Source organism: Rattus rattus, chromosome 7 (assembly GCF_011064425.1).
Source record: "Rattus rattus isolate New Zealand chromosome 7, Rrattus_CSIRO_v1, whole genome shotgun sequence".
Lineage (NCBI taxonomy): Eukaryota > Metazoa > Chordata > Mammalia > Rodentia > Muridae > Rattus > Rattus rattus.
The window spans coordinates 57337564-57355006 of NC_046160.1; the positions used below are offsets into that span (position 1 = coordinate 57337564).

The following is a 17443-nucleotide window of genomic DNA, read 5'->3' on the forward strand; positions in this document are numbered from 1 at the left end:
GCTGTGCTCTGCAACACTAAGCACATTGCTTTGGCTTTCCATTCTATGAGTTACATCAAAGCAATGTGGCTCAAAGAACTTACATTTTCCTAGGTCATGATATGTCTATATTTATGCCTCCTTTATCACCTGCCTCAGGAAGTACTTTTTAATAAACTTTTAAAAAGATTTATTTTATATATGTGAACACACCAGAATCGGGCATGGGATGCCATACTGATGATTGTGAGCCCATGTAGTTGCTGGGAACTGAACTCAGGACCTCTGGAAGAGCAATCAGTTCTCTTAATCATTGAGCCATCTGTCCAGTTCATACTTAATATTTTTTATTTATAGCTTCAACATTAGATTTAGATCTAATACTCAGTGGGGAAATCTATTCAATGAACTTACACTTTGTGCCATAGTTGGGAGGTTCTGATAGATTAGGACAACACTATAAAGTTCTATTCCGTTTTTTATTGACTTTGAGGACAGCGTAGAGGGGTTGAGAGGGATGGCCTGTCTACTGTTGTCCATACGCCATGTTTAATCGTTATGAATCTGTGCGTTAACTACTGCCCACGACAGAAAGAAGATCCTCTGCCAAAAGTCAAGAGCTGCATAAATCTACAGGTAAAAATCTAAATATTTTAAATTAATCTGATGGCAAGATCATTTAGCCAAACAATAGAGATTACCTGTAGAGCCTATGATCTATCTCCCTAGTCATGGGCTTTTGACCTGGTTTACAGTCTCAGCATGAAATCCCTCCAGGGGACTCAAATCCAAGAGAGTGGTGGGTACTTTGAACATTCTTTGTACCAATGGACACATCTTTCCAGAAGATCAGTGAAGTGCTGGGTAAGACTATTGCTGTCTTTCCTCCCCTGGCATCATGGGAAGTGCCTAGTGGCATTACATAATGAGTTTTCTGGTCAGCTCAAGGTTGATGTCACTCTGTCCTTCATCCAAAGTGAATGGTGTCTTCAAGCATATGATCTTGTCTACTTATGGGAGTCAACCAAGAGCGATAATAGTATCATGCATCATTTTGGGTGCCTGGCTTCCCTGACCAACAACTTTAAGGAAAGTATTTCATGCCTGGTATCGATATTTCCATTTCATAACTTATATCTCTTGGAAGCAGCATTCTCCATCCATGCATGTCACTTCTGTTCTTTAAAAATATGCTGTAGGCTTTTAATTAGCTTATAAGCTATATATATCCATATCTTCCTGTAGTCTTAATTTGGGCTAACCAACCCTTACCCTTTCCTCTCCCAAATTGCCCTATACTCACTTAAACCTTTAACCTCGAGCATATCTCCAGGTCCCAGAGAACTCCACAGAGTATGGGTCAGAGAGAATGTAAGAACTGGCAGATGAAAAGGTGCGCTGTGAAGTGCTGACTTTCAGATATGCCATGGCTGTTCACTCTTCAACACACAGCAGATGCGGCTCCCTGCACATGGCCTGTACAAGACCAAGAAGGTAAAAATCCATCATGGTTGGAAAAGAAGCCCCTGAGGCTCTACTACTATCAGAGGAGTCGTTGGTAGTTGATTGCTGCTGAGGGAGAGCATTACTGTCCTTGGGATATAGCTGCTGGTATGTTGGTCATGCCCCATGGATGGCTATGCACCCATGTGCACATAGACAGTGCTAGTTGGACTTGGGGTTACCACTGTCAACAACAAGTGAATAAAAGAGAGAACATTAAACAAGGAGGGAGATGGGATGGGGATACTAGGAGAGCTGCAGGAGGTAGTGGTAGATGGAGTTAATCAACATAGCAATTATTGTATTCATGTATAGAACTCACAGTGAATCAATATATAAGAAGTAGTTTTAAAGGGTGGTGAGACTGAGGTAGGACGAGAACAGTGAACAATTGAATGGGGTCTGGTGTGAAATATATAGGGGCATGCACTGGAAATTTTGGAGATGGGGACATGTGTGGAGAAACAATCATTTCTTTTAAAATAGAATTTGGAGAGGTGGGAGGGTAGCTCCATGGGTAAAGATGCCTGCTGCCAAGCCTAATTATCCCCCAAATAAATAAATGAATAAATAGATAATTATTTCCATCACAACAAAACAACAAATAGGAATTCAAGAGTCAGCATTTTGCTTTTACTGAAAGATCATCTCTCTTTAACTATAAAATTTAGAAGACACGCAGCAAGTGGCTATTAAAGAAGCACGGGAATAAGCAACAGGAATATGGTATTGCTGGGTTAATTTGGAATTAATAATTCTGCAGTGTCTTGTGTATATAGACTCTATGAACCCAGTACTCTTGTGAGGGGGAGTCACATTCTCCAAAGGAAGAAATTAAGTCTCAGAGAACTAAAAATAAATAAACCAATACATGAATGTCCTTGAGGAGCCTGTGTGTTTGGAAAGCACAAGAGCTCAGTCAACCCCCAACCCAGAGCCTCTTGACAGATCCAGCTTTCAGTCGATATCCTTCACTGCGGGAAGCCTTGTAGTTTCCTCACTGTGTGAACTGGGGGAAGGACGTATTATAGTTTCCTCACCTGTACAGAGTCAGGTCTAGATTGGGAGCTGTGTAATCTAAAGACTCCCTTGTAGCTCTGACATTCTGTGAGCGTGAGGAGTGTGTGAGCCTGATTACAAAGATTGGCTGTTCACGCGCCAATCAGGGTTATTGAATAAACACCTCCCTACTGGGTCACGGCAGGAGGAGGAGGGCAAAAGTTAAAAAAAAAGTCCACCAGACTTTGCTAAGAGGGCTATAAAAACCGTGCTCTCCAAGCAGATCCATCCTATTTGACGGCTGCCGCCTCACACAGCTTCTGATACCTTGGAGCACTCTTCCCCCTTGGCTGTGTAAGTAAAGGGTTTTCTTCTGAAACCTGGGTTAGACCGGCAAGCTGGGTTAATGATAGAATAGTACCTGCAGAGGGGAAAGCATGTTTGCCTGGTGGGGTGGAAAACCTTCGTGGATCTGCTGCAGTGTTCTTGTTTCTCTGAGCATGAATACCCATTCATACCTTTCCTGGAGACGGCAAGCACTGTTCCGGATGGACAGCCAGTTACTGTTCGCCTGTGAGAGGCGCCTCTTGAGTCTTCGTCTTAGAAGAACACTGTAAATACTTTTGTTTGTAAAGCTCCATTCAGGTTAGATTCCTGGTCATTCCTTCTCTCTTTTCTTTCCCTAACAACCACTTATTGTGATGTTTTGTCTACGTATCTACCTCGTCCTCATTTTCTGTGTTCTCTTCCCACACCTCCTGATCTTACTGCTGGAGTTTCTTCCTTACACACATGAATCCCTGGAGCCTTTGCCCTTTGCCCTTTGCCCTCTCCTACTGTTCAAATGAAGAGACAGAGCAGGGTTGGCCACTTCAGAGTGATCGTCTTCCGTTCTGAATTCCCAAGCCTCCCAACATACTTGATATTTCCCCTAGCATTTTCTACGTGAAGTAGACACTGTGAGAGCCACTGCAGCTTTGGATGTTAGGAATTAAATTCTTCTGATTTATTTTGGAATGTTTCCGCTACTATCTGAAAGCCAGGCGTATTGTGAGAATATGCTGTCTTTTCTTTACAAGTCCCTCTTGGGCCAGTTATCTAGGGCTTCCGTAGGCCAGTTTGGCTCAGCGACGGTTTGAACTCTCTGTTGCTGTGGTACACCTGGGGAGCACACAGGTCCAGCTTAGAGGAGGTAGAACAGAGAATGGGGTACAGCTGCTGAAAACCTGACAGTCTCTGTGGTTTAGGACACAGTTTTGGGAACGAGCAGCAGGGAAGGGCAGCCCTAAGTCACGTAGCTCATCAGGTGTCTCTGCAGCAGCAGAGCGGGCAGCAGAGCTGTGTGCATCTTCTTGCTCTCATGCGCATTAGTGCTGTGGACACAGCCCGGTGACCACAGATGTTCAATGGATTGCCACCTCACCCCCGTGCTTGTCTTGAAAATTGTCCTGTCTCGAGCATAGAGCAGCTTTTGCTCCGCTCTTACATTTCTCCAGTAGTTAAATATCCACACCTTACAAATGATGGACTGCAGAACCTCTTCAAAGAGCACAGGAAGAACCACACCATGAGATTCTACCCGCCCTTTTGTAGAATGATGAGACATAAGGTTCTAAGTCAGAAGCCACCAAACTGTGACTTGCAGCCACAGAACATAACTCGGGGCTTCCTGAACCTCAGTTTCCTCATCTTTAAGGTAATACGCTTGATATAAATATCTATAAGGTTTTCAGCAGTTATACTCCATTCCCTATCCTATGCCCTGGAACCTCTAATTGGACCTGTGTGCTTCCCAGATGTACCAGAGCAGCAGGATGAAAGCCATGGCTGAGCTAAACTGGCCTATGGAGCCCTAGGTAACTGGTTGAGGAGGGGTTTATAAAAAGGCAGCATATTCTCTTACAGTATGCCTGCTTTTCAGAAACTTATGCCAAATAAGTTGAGGCAATTGTGTCTGACTCACTATATTTGCTGTCTTCTCATATATGTTAATATATAGAACCTTCCCATGATTTACATATGCAGCTGTACATATACATATACATATACATATACATACATACATACATACACATACATACACATACATATATATACATATACATACATATATATACATATATACACATATACATATACATACATGCAGATATATGTGGAATCAAACCTGGTAAAGAGTGCCAAGTTGTGAGGCCTCCACACTCTACTGCACTGTGCAGAAGTAACAGTAGAGTGACCTTTCTTTAGTTTAGAAAGACTAACACATAATATATTACTGTAATTTCTTTTGTAGTTTTTTAAATAGGACAATAAGTATTTATTACAGATTTCTCTGGAAGTTTTTCATTTGATAATTAATGGAAAATTTCCATCACACTTGTAAAAAGGAAGTGACTTGGGACCTTAGAAATCAGAAGTTTAAAGGAGTAAAGTTCATTATTGTTAAGTATTCTAGGCTGGAGTTCTGTCTCCCAGTGACGAACATTGACCTGTGACTCTGTTTTATGATTAACTGAGGGGCAAAATTTGTGCTGATGTGGTACAGACCTTTAGTCCCTTTGTAGAAGTTTAACTTCCTGTAAACAGGACGAGTTTGATTTGACTTTTCCCTGTAATTCTTGTTGAGTCGGCATACCCAGAATGGAGCAAATGGCCCGGCAGTAATAGAAACAGGGGTGCTCTTTAGGTGAACATGACTGTTTTTTCAAAAGTCAAAAAACAAAAATACTAATACCTTGCGTTCCCCTATCATTCATAAAACACCTTCATACTTATCACACAGTTTAACAAGCTTACATTTTGAGCAACCACAGTATTCAGAGGTTGCCTGTGAGTCATCCGTAACTAGATAACCAAAGCAGGCACTAGTGCCAAGTTATTAATATTAAAATAAAACTCAGAGACCTTTTATACCCAATATTCTAACTAGAGACAGATTGCTGGTCCTTGAACCGAGGTTATGTTTGATAAACTGGCAGCAAATCTCCTCATGAATATCAGATGTTTGTGAACTGGTGATATCTTGGTTTAAGAACTCATAACCTAAGGCACACTAGGCTGTCATTAGATGAGGAATGCCTCAGGCCAGTTCGTTCCACCAGACCCTCTCTTCTCCTTAAATAAAAGGGGAATAAAGGGGGAGCACCACCCTTTCCCCTAACTTTGTACATTATCAGGTATTAGCCCTACAAAAAATAATTTAGATGGTTACATAGTCCCTTCTAATATAATGATAGGAGTGTGTTTTTAGTAACTTTTCTATTGCCATGACAAAACACCATGACCGAGGCAATTTATAAAAGAAAGCATTTAATTTGGGGCTCACAGTCCCAGAGGGTTACAATCCGCCACGATCACGGTGGGAGCATGGCAGCAGGCAAGCAGGCATGGTGCTGGATTAGTAGCTGGGAGCTTACATCTTGAGGCACATCCATGAGGCTGAGAGAGATAACTAACTGGGAATGACACAGACTTTTGAAACCTTAAAGCCAATTCCCAGAGTCACATCTCCTCCAACAAGGCCATACCTTCCAATCTTTCTTAAATCGTTCTAACAGCTAGGGTCTGAGTATTCATTGTATGAGCTGACAGAGGTCACTTTCATTTAAACTACCACAGAGAGGGCAAAATCGAACTCCTTTCTGGGATTACTGTGGGGAATAAATTACATGGTAAGTGGCAAGCAATTGGCAACATGCTTGACAATCAACAAGGTCTCATTATCACTGTATCAACTTTTCCTTTTATTTTATTATGGGATTTTTTTTTTTTTGGCAACTGTTAACTTATTTCTGCCAATAGTTAAGGCATTTGTACCTTCATTCGAAGGTCACTACTCTGGTTGGCCTTTGCCCATCTGAAAATGTCTACACTGAAGCTAAAAATCCTTGAAGCCGGACAAGCTGGGTTTACTATGTAAATGCAGGAAATGCCATCTACTGTGGCTGGAACCAGAAAGAATCTAAGAAATACTTTTCCCCCCTAAAAAACATTGCCCACTGGCTTTCCCTAATGCTCAATGACAGTACTGGGTTAGGACAAGAATTTGGGAAGTAGAGAGTAGCAGTAATGATGTTACACCTTCTCATGCATTTGTTCAGCGGGCATTGGTTCCTTATAGCTCAAGGGACACAGAGACGAGGAAGAGGTGGCTAAAGAATAAAGCTGGGGCGGGGGGGCGAGTTAGCTCTCTTCCAACTTGGCACCCAGGCTGCTACAGAGAGAGCTGTTCTGGTATGTGGAGGAAGGTGCCTCTCTGTGCTTAGTGGAGAGAATGCTTGCAGCAGAGAACACCATTCGATTTCAGCAGTGGCCAGAACTCCTCTTAGTCCAAAGGCTCTTGGGAAAATGTCCCCATGGCGCAAGCCAAGTAGTCTCCGAGATGGTTAAATGTAAGGAAAATTAACCCTGGACCTCATCTGCACTAATCCAAAGTCAGAGGGAGGTTAACTTTAAGGACAAGCATACATTTTCCCTCTTGAAATTGGTCCCTGGAGAATAATCTGCTGGTACTAGAGACTGACAGAGGAAAGTGGGGGTAACCATGACCATTTGGAACACCCTCCAGCACTCAAAATACACGGGACCAAGAGCCCATCACTGAAGTTCTTTCCATTTGATCAGATTTTATTGGTTCAGCCTCAAGGTCAGTGAACCCAAAGATCTCCGGGGAAGTCTATTTAGGGCTACTACGAGCATCTGTCACCTTACCTCATCCATCATGAGTAACCGCCCTTACTCATGTGAAGGGGACATATCAGGGTTCATTGGAATGGGCCAGAAGTGTCAAGGGGACCCATCTAGCCTGTCTGTGCATTTTAACTGTCCTGACCACTAATCCATTGGAGACACCCACAGTCGTGTGTACAGTTGTCTTGTATTTTTTGTTTGTTTGTTTGTTTTTTAGACCTGTCATCATGGCTCACCGATTTCCAGCCCTCACCTCAGAGCAGAAGAAGGAGCTGTCCGAGATTGCGCAGCGCATTGTTGCCAATGGGAAGGGTATCCTGGCTGCTGATGAGTCTGTGGGTGAGTGTAAGAAAGTCATGCCACACAAGAGCACACCGTGCTTGCACCCTGGAAAAGGCAGTTAGACAATCAGTCTCCTTCCTCTCAGAGGAAGTACAGGTTTATGTACTTAGTGAGTGCAGGCAGACCTTCGGAGCCCTAGAGTATTAATAAGATTCTAGAATAAAAAAAAAAAAAGAAAGAAAAAGAAAAAGAAAGGAAAGAAAGAAAGAAAGGAAAAGAAAAAGAAAGGAAAGAAAGAAAGAAACTCGGGCCCTCCATATTAGCAATGCAGCCTGTAGAAGTCAGAAATTCAGTAACCGAGGAGAAATCCACAGCTGTCAGTTCTTCATAACTGTGTATTGTGGATGGTGTGTTGAGAACTTGCCCTGAAGGGAAACAGGAAATGAGCTGGATTTGTCATGCAGAACAGAACTTGGTAATGAGCGCTGCCTTATCCCAGTTTGGACCTGCGGCTAAGGAGAATTCAGTTTAGACTAAACCAGTCTGGGCAGGGAGGCACCTAGACTAGGGTAGGGGCTTGTGACTGAAGATGTCACAGAATGCACAGGGCAGAGCTGGAAATCTTGCATAGTAGACACTAAAATTATACGAGCCAAAGTTAAGAGCCTGTCCCATCCTTCCGCTGTATGGGTATCCAATGAGATTTAGGAGAGGAAAGGAGGGGAGGGGAGGGGAGGGGAGGGGAAGGTGCTAGAGGGCACATCCTGAAGAGTTTTCACATCCACCTGACTCCTACATCACAGCCCATTTATTTCCCAGTTGCTCTTAGAGCAACTACTGTCTTCTTCTTTGAAGACCAAACCCCACACAGGAACTTTGAAGATCTAGGTTTAAAAGGAAAGTGAAGGGGTCCTTGCATCTCACCCCATGAGAAATATTGAGCATGGGGAAAGACAACAGGATAGCACTGACTTGTTTCCCCTCATGCTGCCTTTGGCCGGTCTCCCTAGGCACCATGGGAAACCGCCTACAGAGGATAAAGGTGGAAAACACTGAAGAGAACCGAAGGCAGTTCCGAGAGCTCCTCTTCAGTGTGGACAATTCTATCAGCCAGAGCATCGGCGGAGTGATCCTTTTCCATGAGACGCTCTACCAGAAGGACAGCCAGGGAAAGCTGTTCAGAAACATTCTCAAGGAGAAGGGAATTGTGGTGGGCATCAAGGTGAATACTCTGATTCATATTTCACTCGGACACCCCCAGCACCCTGGATAGTACAAAGGCTGAACTCAACAGCGCACTTTCATTTCTCAACCCTTAGCATTCTCTTTCGCAGATGGAGTTCTGAATCCTCTCCAGATTTCTATTCCAGTGTACTTTTCAACCAGGGCTTTTTTGTTTGTTTTGCTAGGAATTTAGTGTTTTTGCGTACCCACTTCCTCATTTCTTGAGGCAATGAGTGTCTGCCTCATGCACGATATAAGGAACGAACCTAGTTTTAAAGCAAACTCTCTTCTGTAGCTTGTCAGTCAACAGTTGTTTTTATTAAAGCACTTGTCCTGTCTTCTTCCTGAGTCTTCAATACGGCATGCAGTTCTCCAATGAAAACAGGCATGAATTGAATACAGCCATCTGCAAGCACTACTTAATCCATCACACAAAATACAGAGGTAGATTTATTTCCTCTCCCTACTTTAGAGAGCAGGAATGAAAATCAGAGCCCATGGGGTGCTGAAACACAAGTTACCTACCTCTCTTTTACTTTGAGCAGACATTGCATTCCTAATCTTTTGAACCCAGTGCCTGGGAGGGCAGACACTCAGTAAATGTCAGTACTGGCACTGTGCTCCCAGCAGGTAATCTCCCTTCTGCTTTGAGCTGCACGGATTTGAGTCCCCACAGTGACTCAGATGCTCTCCTAGTTGACTTGCTTGTGAAAGATGAGAATTCTGTCTCACTCCTGCTTGACCCTTGTCAACCTGTTCATTGTTTTATCCACAGTTGGACCAAGGAGGTGCCCCGCTTGCAGGAACAAACAAAGAAACCACCATTCAAGGTAAGAACCTGATGAGACAAAGAATGTCACATAGGGTAGAGTTGAAGGCAAGGGAGGGAAGGGAGGACTACCAGTTCTAACACCAGTGGCTATACCTGCATGATTGTTTTCTTCTCCCCGCTCCCCCAAAACACTCCTTGGTGCTGGAGATGGAACCCAGGGCTTTCCAATATCACTGGACAAAAACTGCCAATGAGATACATACCCAGTCCAGACTGCCAGCCTGCCTTCCTTCCTTCTTTATCTCTCCTTCCCCCTCTCCTTCTCTCTCTCCCCCTCCGTCCTTCCCCCCCTCCCTTCCTTCTTCTCTTGCATCCACTGCAAATTGAACCCAGGGCCTTCGGTATACCAAGCAATTGCTCTATGACTGAACTATACCCCTAATATTTTTCTTTTTATGGTATGTGTGTATGCAAGCACATGGGTGTGCACAAGTGCCTGTAGCATACTGTATGTGTAGGTCAGAAGACAGCAAAGTTCTTGCCTTCCGGCATGTGAGTTCTGGGGCTCCAACCAGGTTACCATTGGCAGCAAGCCTCTTTATTTACTGGACCTTGTTGTCCACCCTGTTTAGGAAGAGTGAGATAGCCTCACTCCGTAGTTCAGGCTGGACTGGAACTCACAGGGACCCACCTCTGTCTCATCTCCAGGGTATTGGATCATGAGCATAAGCTAGAACCCAAGGCTCCACATCCTCAGGGCAAGCACCCTACCACTGAGCTCCATCTCCAACCTGTCAATCCCACCTCTTCCACTTAGTAACTGTGTGACCCCGGGTCAATCCTTAGTTCTATTGCAATAAAGTGGGTGACAACACCTACTTTGAAGACTAGTTGTAGTCTATTTTAAACACTGCATTTATAAATAGTACTTTCAGTATGTTGCCCAGAAAAGACTCACTGTACCTGGAAACACTATTTTTACAGAAAATTCCAGGAGTAGTAGAGAGGAAAGTCCTCAGGTTTGGGGTCCAGCTTGGATCCTTTCTCCATAACATGTTAAACAGACCTTTTTGAAAGATATTTTCTGTCCAAGAAGTTAGTCCCAGCCATCAGGTTAGCTCGGCAGAATTTGGATCTCACCTGTCACTTTCCACTTGTTCTAATTTATGGTCAGGACATTTAAACACCATCAATTTCAACACTTATGAGGATTGTGTTTAACTGTGAGTTCCCTAGATTTTTTTTAAAGTACACGACATAGGTCAAAACTGAGGTTATTGAACCTGGGCCTTCTAGCTCCACCCTGGGATGGAGGATTTGTTTGGGTATTCTTAGTTCTCAAACTAAATAAAGGAAAAGTTTTTTACTTAATGAGAAACCCCATAGACTAGGCACAGGGTGTCAAGAAGCCCCTCCCTTCTTTTCATTGTGACTTGCAGGGCTTGATGGCCTCTCCGAACGCTGTGCTCAGTACAAGAAAGACGGAGTTGACTTTGGGAAGTGGCGTGCTGTGTTGAGGATTGCGGACCAGTGCCCTTCCAGCCTTGCTATCCAAGAAAACGCCAATGCTCTGGCTCGCTATGCCAGCATCTGCCAGCAGGTGCTCTCCCCCTCTCAAAACACAGACCATTCCTGCCTTCAGAGCCCGCTTTTCAATTTCATTATATTCAGACATAATCTCGGACATAAAATTGGACACAACCAAAAGTATATATACATACATATATGTATACACATATACATACACACACACACACACACACACATATACACACACATATATATATATATATATATATATATATATATATATATATATATATATATGCCAGTAGGAATTCTATTAACCTATGACTTCAGGATCAATGCTATCAACTGCTTATAACAATTCTATAAGCCAGTAGGAATTCCATTAACTTATGACTTCAGAGTCAGTGCTGCCCTCTACCACTGTTCTATAAGTCAAATCTTAAAACTATCGGGGAGGGGGCAACATTTAGACCATGAAACAGCATATAACACACACACACACACACACACACACACACACACACACACACACACACACACACACACACCAGAAGTCCAACTCAGCTTCAAAGAAAAAGGTCCTAGAGCAGCAATTCTCAATTTTCCTAATGTTGCAACCCTTTAATACAGTTCCTCATGTTGTAGTAACCCCCAACCATAATTTTGTTGTTCTCCATAACTGTAATTTTGCTATTGTTATGGATCGTAATGTAAATATCTGATATACAGGGTATCTGATATGTGACCTCTGAAGGGGTTGTGACCTACAGGTTGAGAACCATTGCTCTAGATGCAGGGAACCTGCTTGTTTATCCTTCACGATGTCCCAGAGAGCATATTCTTAGATCCCTAGCTACAGGGTGGTAACTTGGAACTAGTCTCAGTCATAACTCGTTCCTCATAGGATGATGGCTGGATGCTAACATTTCCAGCCAACATGTGTTGATGTGTTTCTGTGTTAGCATTAAATTTGATTTGCAACTGTGGATATTTTGTTAAGATTACTGGAGCTGTGGGTGTCTGGAAATTGTTAGTAAGAACTGTATACTCTCCATTAATTCATAGTAGAGGATATTTCTTAGTGTTGAACTTGGTGGTTTGCAAAGGGTAGCCTCTAGTTTCTTAGATAGCTAGAATGGTCTGTAGTTAGAATAAGATATAGAAATTAAATGTTTGCATTTTAACAACCATTCTGAAAAAGTTTTTCTTTAACTTTGCTTGTGTGTGTGTGTGTGTGTGTGTGTGTGTGTGTCTAAGCCACAAGTGTTCATTAGATACTCCTTACCTTTCTTGTAACCATTGCCAACTAAATTACACAGCATTTCTCCCTAACACCTTCCTTTTCTTTCAGCCACATCTGTTGGCTGCTTCTTGGCAGAGGACCACAGTGAGCATTACTTCATTCGTGTGTCTCCTCCCAATTTCCTTTTCAGAATGGGCTGGTACCTATTGTTGAGCCAGAGGTTCTTCCTGATGGAGACCATGACCTAGAGCACTGCCAGTATGTTTCTGAGAAGGTAGGTTTGAAACATAAAGTTCTTGACTCTAGTTAGAAATGTTCCAGAAAAAACTTTTACTTAAACACATAATAGATGAATTTCAGAAATAACCTTTAGTTCAGTATTATTAGGTAGCACAGGAAGGGTAAAGAGGTGCCTATCAACCCTTCACATTTCAGTGGATAGTGTCTTGTAGGAATAAGATTTAGAATTGACAGTCCTTTTACCTACTTTGGGACCTGGAGCAAAGCAGGTTGCCTCTTTCGGACCTCAATTCTGTATGTACACTATGAAATATTAAAAATTCACATGAGAAAGTATGAACCATGTTGTTCTCATGGGATTTTCTAAACCACTCATAGCAGTTTTGAAAGACTGGTTTTCTTGATAAATCATGAGAAGGGATGACAGACATAATGTTACCTCACCTGAATTTCTCCACGTGTAAAAATAACTGTGGTCTGAAAGAGGATATGAAAGAACTGATTCTAAAATGTATGTTATTATTATCACTAAGGTTCCATAGGAAAAGGGAGGCTAGTTTAGATGTCACAAACTACTGAATCTAGGCCATATCAGACGATGACACTGAACAAGGAAATGGGAAGGGATGAGGGCTGTCTAGATAATAAAGCCATAACAGTAGTTCACGCAGAGGGACAGCTAGCTGTAGACATGGCCCCATGTAGTAGGGCTCAATGGTATGGTTTGCAAATACATGGCCCAGAGGACACCTGGTGATCTCAGAAGCTTTGACCAAGATACACATGGAGATTACCTCACCCTGTACCCTTGTAATACGCAAGTGCCAGGGTCAGGTGGTTCTAAGAGTTACTCCAAGGTTCATTGTTTGTCCCCTTGTTCTTCAGGTCCTGGCTGCTGTCTACAAGGCTCTCAACGATCATCATGTTTACCTAGAGGGCACCCTGCTAAAGCCAAACATGGTGACTGCTGGACATGCCTGCACCAAGAAGTACACACCTGAGCAAGTGGCTATGGCCACCGTCACGGCTCTCCACAGAACTGTTCCTGCAGCTGTGCCTGGTAATGCCTTCTTCTCCCCAGGCTTAGCTTTCGTCCTTCAGAAGGGAGCCACAAACATCTGTACTGGCCTGGAGCCTGTTTGGATCCTTGAAACAAGATATCACCTTTTACCTCACGGGCATCCAATGTTTTTATCTCCTATTGTGTGATGCTAAGTATCTTTTTCAGTCTACTTGAAGGCTCATATCTGTGCATTTCCTCAATATTTCACTTCCCTCCCTTTTAAAGCCCTTCTCTTCTCAGCAAGGGCAAACTGACTTCTGTGACCCAGTCACACACAAATCCAGCAGAAGAAAGATTAAGACATTCTACTGCTTTTAGGCCTATTGCGTGTTTCTCCAAGCAGGGACTAAATAGTACAATGACCTCTCTCACTGCAGGTATCTGCTTTTTGTCTGGAGGCATGAGTGAGGAGGATGCCACACTTAACCTCAATGCTATCAACCGTTGCCCTCTACCTAGGCCCTGGAAACTAAGCTTTTCATACGGCAGAGCCCTCCAGGCCAGTGCGTTGGCTGCCTGGGGCGGCAAGGCTGCAAACAAGAAGGCAACCCAGGAAGCTTTCATGAAGCGGGCTGTGGTAAGAAGTTGCTCTCTCTAACCTTCTTCACAGAGTTGGTATGTGAGGCCTGACATTCTTGTTTGGAAAATGTTCCTACGGTTAGTGTCTTAGGTATTAAAATGTGGTATGACAGCTCAATGGGAAGAGTGGAGTTAGAAAGGGTTGGGGGTTTTCTACCCGAGTCAGATAGTTGATAATAAAAGAGAAAAGGATTCTCAATCAAGGTACTTCAGGGAAAAGATTTAAAAGATCTCTTCTCATCTCCTGTACTCAAGAGACCTTTCATTTGGAAATAGTCACAAGACAGGACATGGTGGACTCCAGCAATTATATTGTAGGAAGGCCCAAGGATCACAGGAATACTAGAAGAGTTTCAAGGAATTGATACAACATACTAGAGAGACATTAAAATCAAAGGCCCTGAGACTGGCATTGAGTGTCCCTCAACAAAAATTTCCAATAAAGAAGACAAAGGTGCTCATTTAAAGATTTTGTTAGGAATTTTAACATGCAGCTCTAATTGGACTCAGTGAGTTATTGACAAAAACTAAAAAGGGCAGGACACAAAGCACAGAGGGGAAGTACTGGGGATTCCTGGAAGAAGTGGGACCGAGATGTTGGGGTTACGTATATGATTAAGATGTATTGTTTACACACAGGAAATTGTCGAAGACTAAATAAAAGCTATTCTACATACAACCAAAAGACCCAGAAAGGTGTTCAGGAGAAACAAGGACCAAAATAAATTTAGTCTACTAGTAAATAGTTGGTTTGAAATAAGTTCTGTGATACAAGGACTGCAGTGAACAAAGCAGATACAGGCACTGTGCTTAGGGAGTTGGAGTTTAAAGCACTAGGAGGGAGGTTGGTAAGAATGAATGTGAAGTAAAAGGGGCCTGAGATGAGAGTGAGGTTAGGGCATGACGGCCATTGAAGCTAGAAGGACTTACAGGATACAGGACTGGAAGGGACTGTTGTTGGTCTTAGAACAACAGGGAGGAGGGAAGCAATGGGCAATGAGTGACATGAACCTCAAACCCAACAAGCAAATAATTAGAACATTGGGAGAATAAGGGAGAAGACATAGAAGGAAGGGGCACCAACAGCAATGTTCCCAGCATCATTATGAAGGTTAAAATGACTAAATGGAAGTGTAGGTGGTTTCAAATGAGCAGCAGAGAGTATCAAGCCAGATGCTGCAGATCCTTAATTCAGTCTTCTCTTATGCTTGGTTTTCAGGCCAACTGCCAGGCAGCCCAAGGACAGTATGTTCACACGGGCTCGTCGGGCGCTGCTTCCACGCAGTCCCTCTTCACAGCCTCCTACACCTACTAGATGCTGTCACCCTCCAGCCAGGCTCCAGTCGTCCTAAATATTTTGGTTGGAGACCTGAAAGGCTTCAGTCGGCCCTGGAAATTAGATCACATTTGATTGAACTTTTGAAAACACCACATATGCGAATCATAAACACAGGAGAAAAGCAGAATCAGCTGTTGAAGTGCAAGTATGAGCACGTCACCCAGTAGTCTCCGAACACCTCCAGTCCCCCGTGTTCCAGAACATCCATCCAAGAGAAGAACGGGCTTTACATGGAAGGTCAGTCTTCCATGCATACAGCCACTACTGAGCAAAGCAGCTCGGAAGCGAAGGATGGAGAAGGGCATTTTAACAAACATACTTACCAGGGGTTGGTTAGAGAGGAGGCACAGCAGCAGAAAAAGAAATAAAAAGTCTATGAACCTTCAGTTGGTACTGTTTCACTGCTCTGCTCTTGTTGATGGATTCTGCATTTCATTGTCTTCGCCTATACCAGATGTGACTGGTGTCAATAGTCAGTATCCCCAGCTTCGGATATTTGCTGACGTCAAGTGACTAATGGCTCCCTTTAGCTGAATTACAATAGAAACTCTGCCAGGCTAAATAATAATCCTTTTGGCGATTTTGATATGCAGCCACACTTGAGAGCAGCCAGTCTAGACTTCTAGTTTGAGAATATTTGAAAATACTCAGCCGCAGCAGAGAATCATCTCTCCCAGCCTATGGAGCGTAAGGAACGAGTCGATGTACCTTCTGGCTTGGCACACTCCTCTCCAAGAATCCAGGTTTTGTGACACAGAACTACATTTTCCTCCCAGCGTCAGGCTTGTCCCCTAGCTGTGCAATAAACAGTAGTTACATAATTTTAGTTAAGGGCTGTCAATGTTCAAACTTAGTTTTCGAAAAAAAAAATTTAGAAAACCATAATCACAAGAGAATTTAAACACTGAAACTTTGGACAATACAGAAAGAATGATTCACCTGATGGGAAACATGATGAGAAGTGGAAACAAACAAAGGATATTAGGAATTAAGCAGATGTGTTAAGTAATGCTTTAGAGGATGAAGGAACTAGACACAGGTATAAATACGTACCTATTATTAAGATACAGGATGTAGCAAACTAAATTTCTTGAAAAAATATAAAGGTAAATGATACTACATAAAGTAAATTAAGAAATAGAGGCATAAACATGATTTTGAGGAATAAGAGACCCCATCCAAGGGGCCATCTTCTAAGGCAGCTCTGGCGTGCAGCACAGGAAAGTGAATTTTAGTTACTGTGTGCCATCTACATTTATTTAAGTATTTAACTATTTCAAAACTAACCTTAATGATAAATCTAGGTCATTTAGCAAAGGATTTCTGTTTTACCTATAAAGTCCAGAGCACTTAGAGTTCAGCTCTGTACTGGATATAGAGCTAAGGAGGTAATGTTCAACGACCCTTCCATTGGTGTAGAACAGCATTTCTTACTGCACTCATTTCGGGCAATAAACAAAAACATATGCTCAGTATCATGAAGACCTGAGACAAAGATTATAATTTCTTCAGCACTGGCCTTGAATAAACTTCTCTTTCAGTTAGTCTCAGTAGAACAAGTGAGGAGTATAGACTTCAGATTCCAGACTTTTTTTCAATCTATGAAAACAGTAGATTACTAGTCCAGGTATGCAAAGACATGCTTCACTGGAGGATGTCAAGAAGGCAATTAAAAAAGGTCACACTGGGTAATGGTACCTTCCTTTAATCCCAGCGCTCAGGAGGCAGAGGCTCCTGAGCCTCTCTGTGGATCTCTGTGAATTTGAGGCCAGCCTGGTCTACAGAGTGTGTTTTAGATAGCTAAAAAGGCTACAGAGAAACTATCTTTCAAAAGACAAAAAAAAAAAAAAAAAAAAAAAAATCAAACAAGAAAAAAATGACACTCTGGTGGCATCCAGATGAAAATCCAGAGAATAAAGAAAGCTAGAAAGAAAAGCCAAACAAGTAGCCAAGGTGTTATCAAATCTGAACAAAGTATGACAAAGAAGAATTAAATGGTAG

General features: G+C 42.7%; 1 protein-coding gene across 1 annotated transcript; it reads left to right on the forward strand.

Moving 5' to 3' along the window:
* Positions 1-2710: 2710 nt before the first annotated feature.
* Aldob (aldolase, fructose-bisphosphate B) lies at positions 2711-15828 on the forward strand. The gene is made up of 9 exons (XM_032907683.1): positions 2711-2835; positions 7388-7509; positions 8463-8674; positions 9452-9506; positions 10888-11048; positions 12412-12495; positions 13347-13521; positions 13902-14101; positions 15323-15828. The coding sequence occupies exons 2-9, from the start codon at positions 7398-7400 to the stop codon at positions 15416-15418; spliced, it is 1095 nt and encodes a 364-aa protein (XP_032763574.1). The 5' UTR covers positions 2711-2835; positions 7388-7397; the 3' UTR covers positions 15419-15828.
* Positions 15829-17443: the final 1615 nt, after the last annotated feature.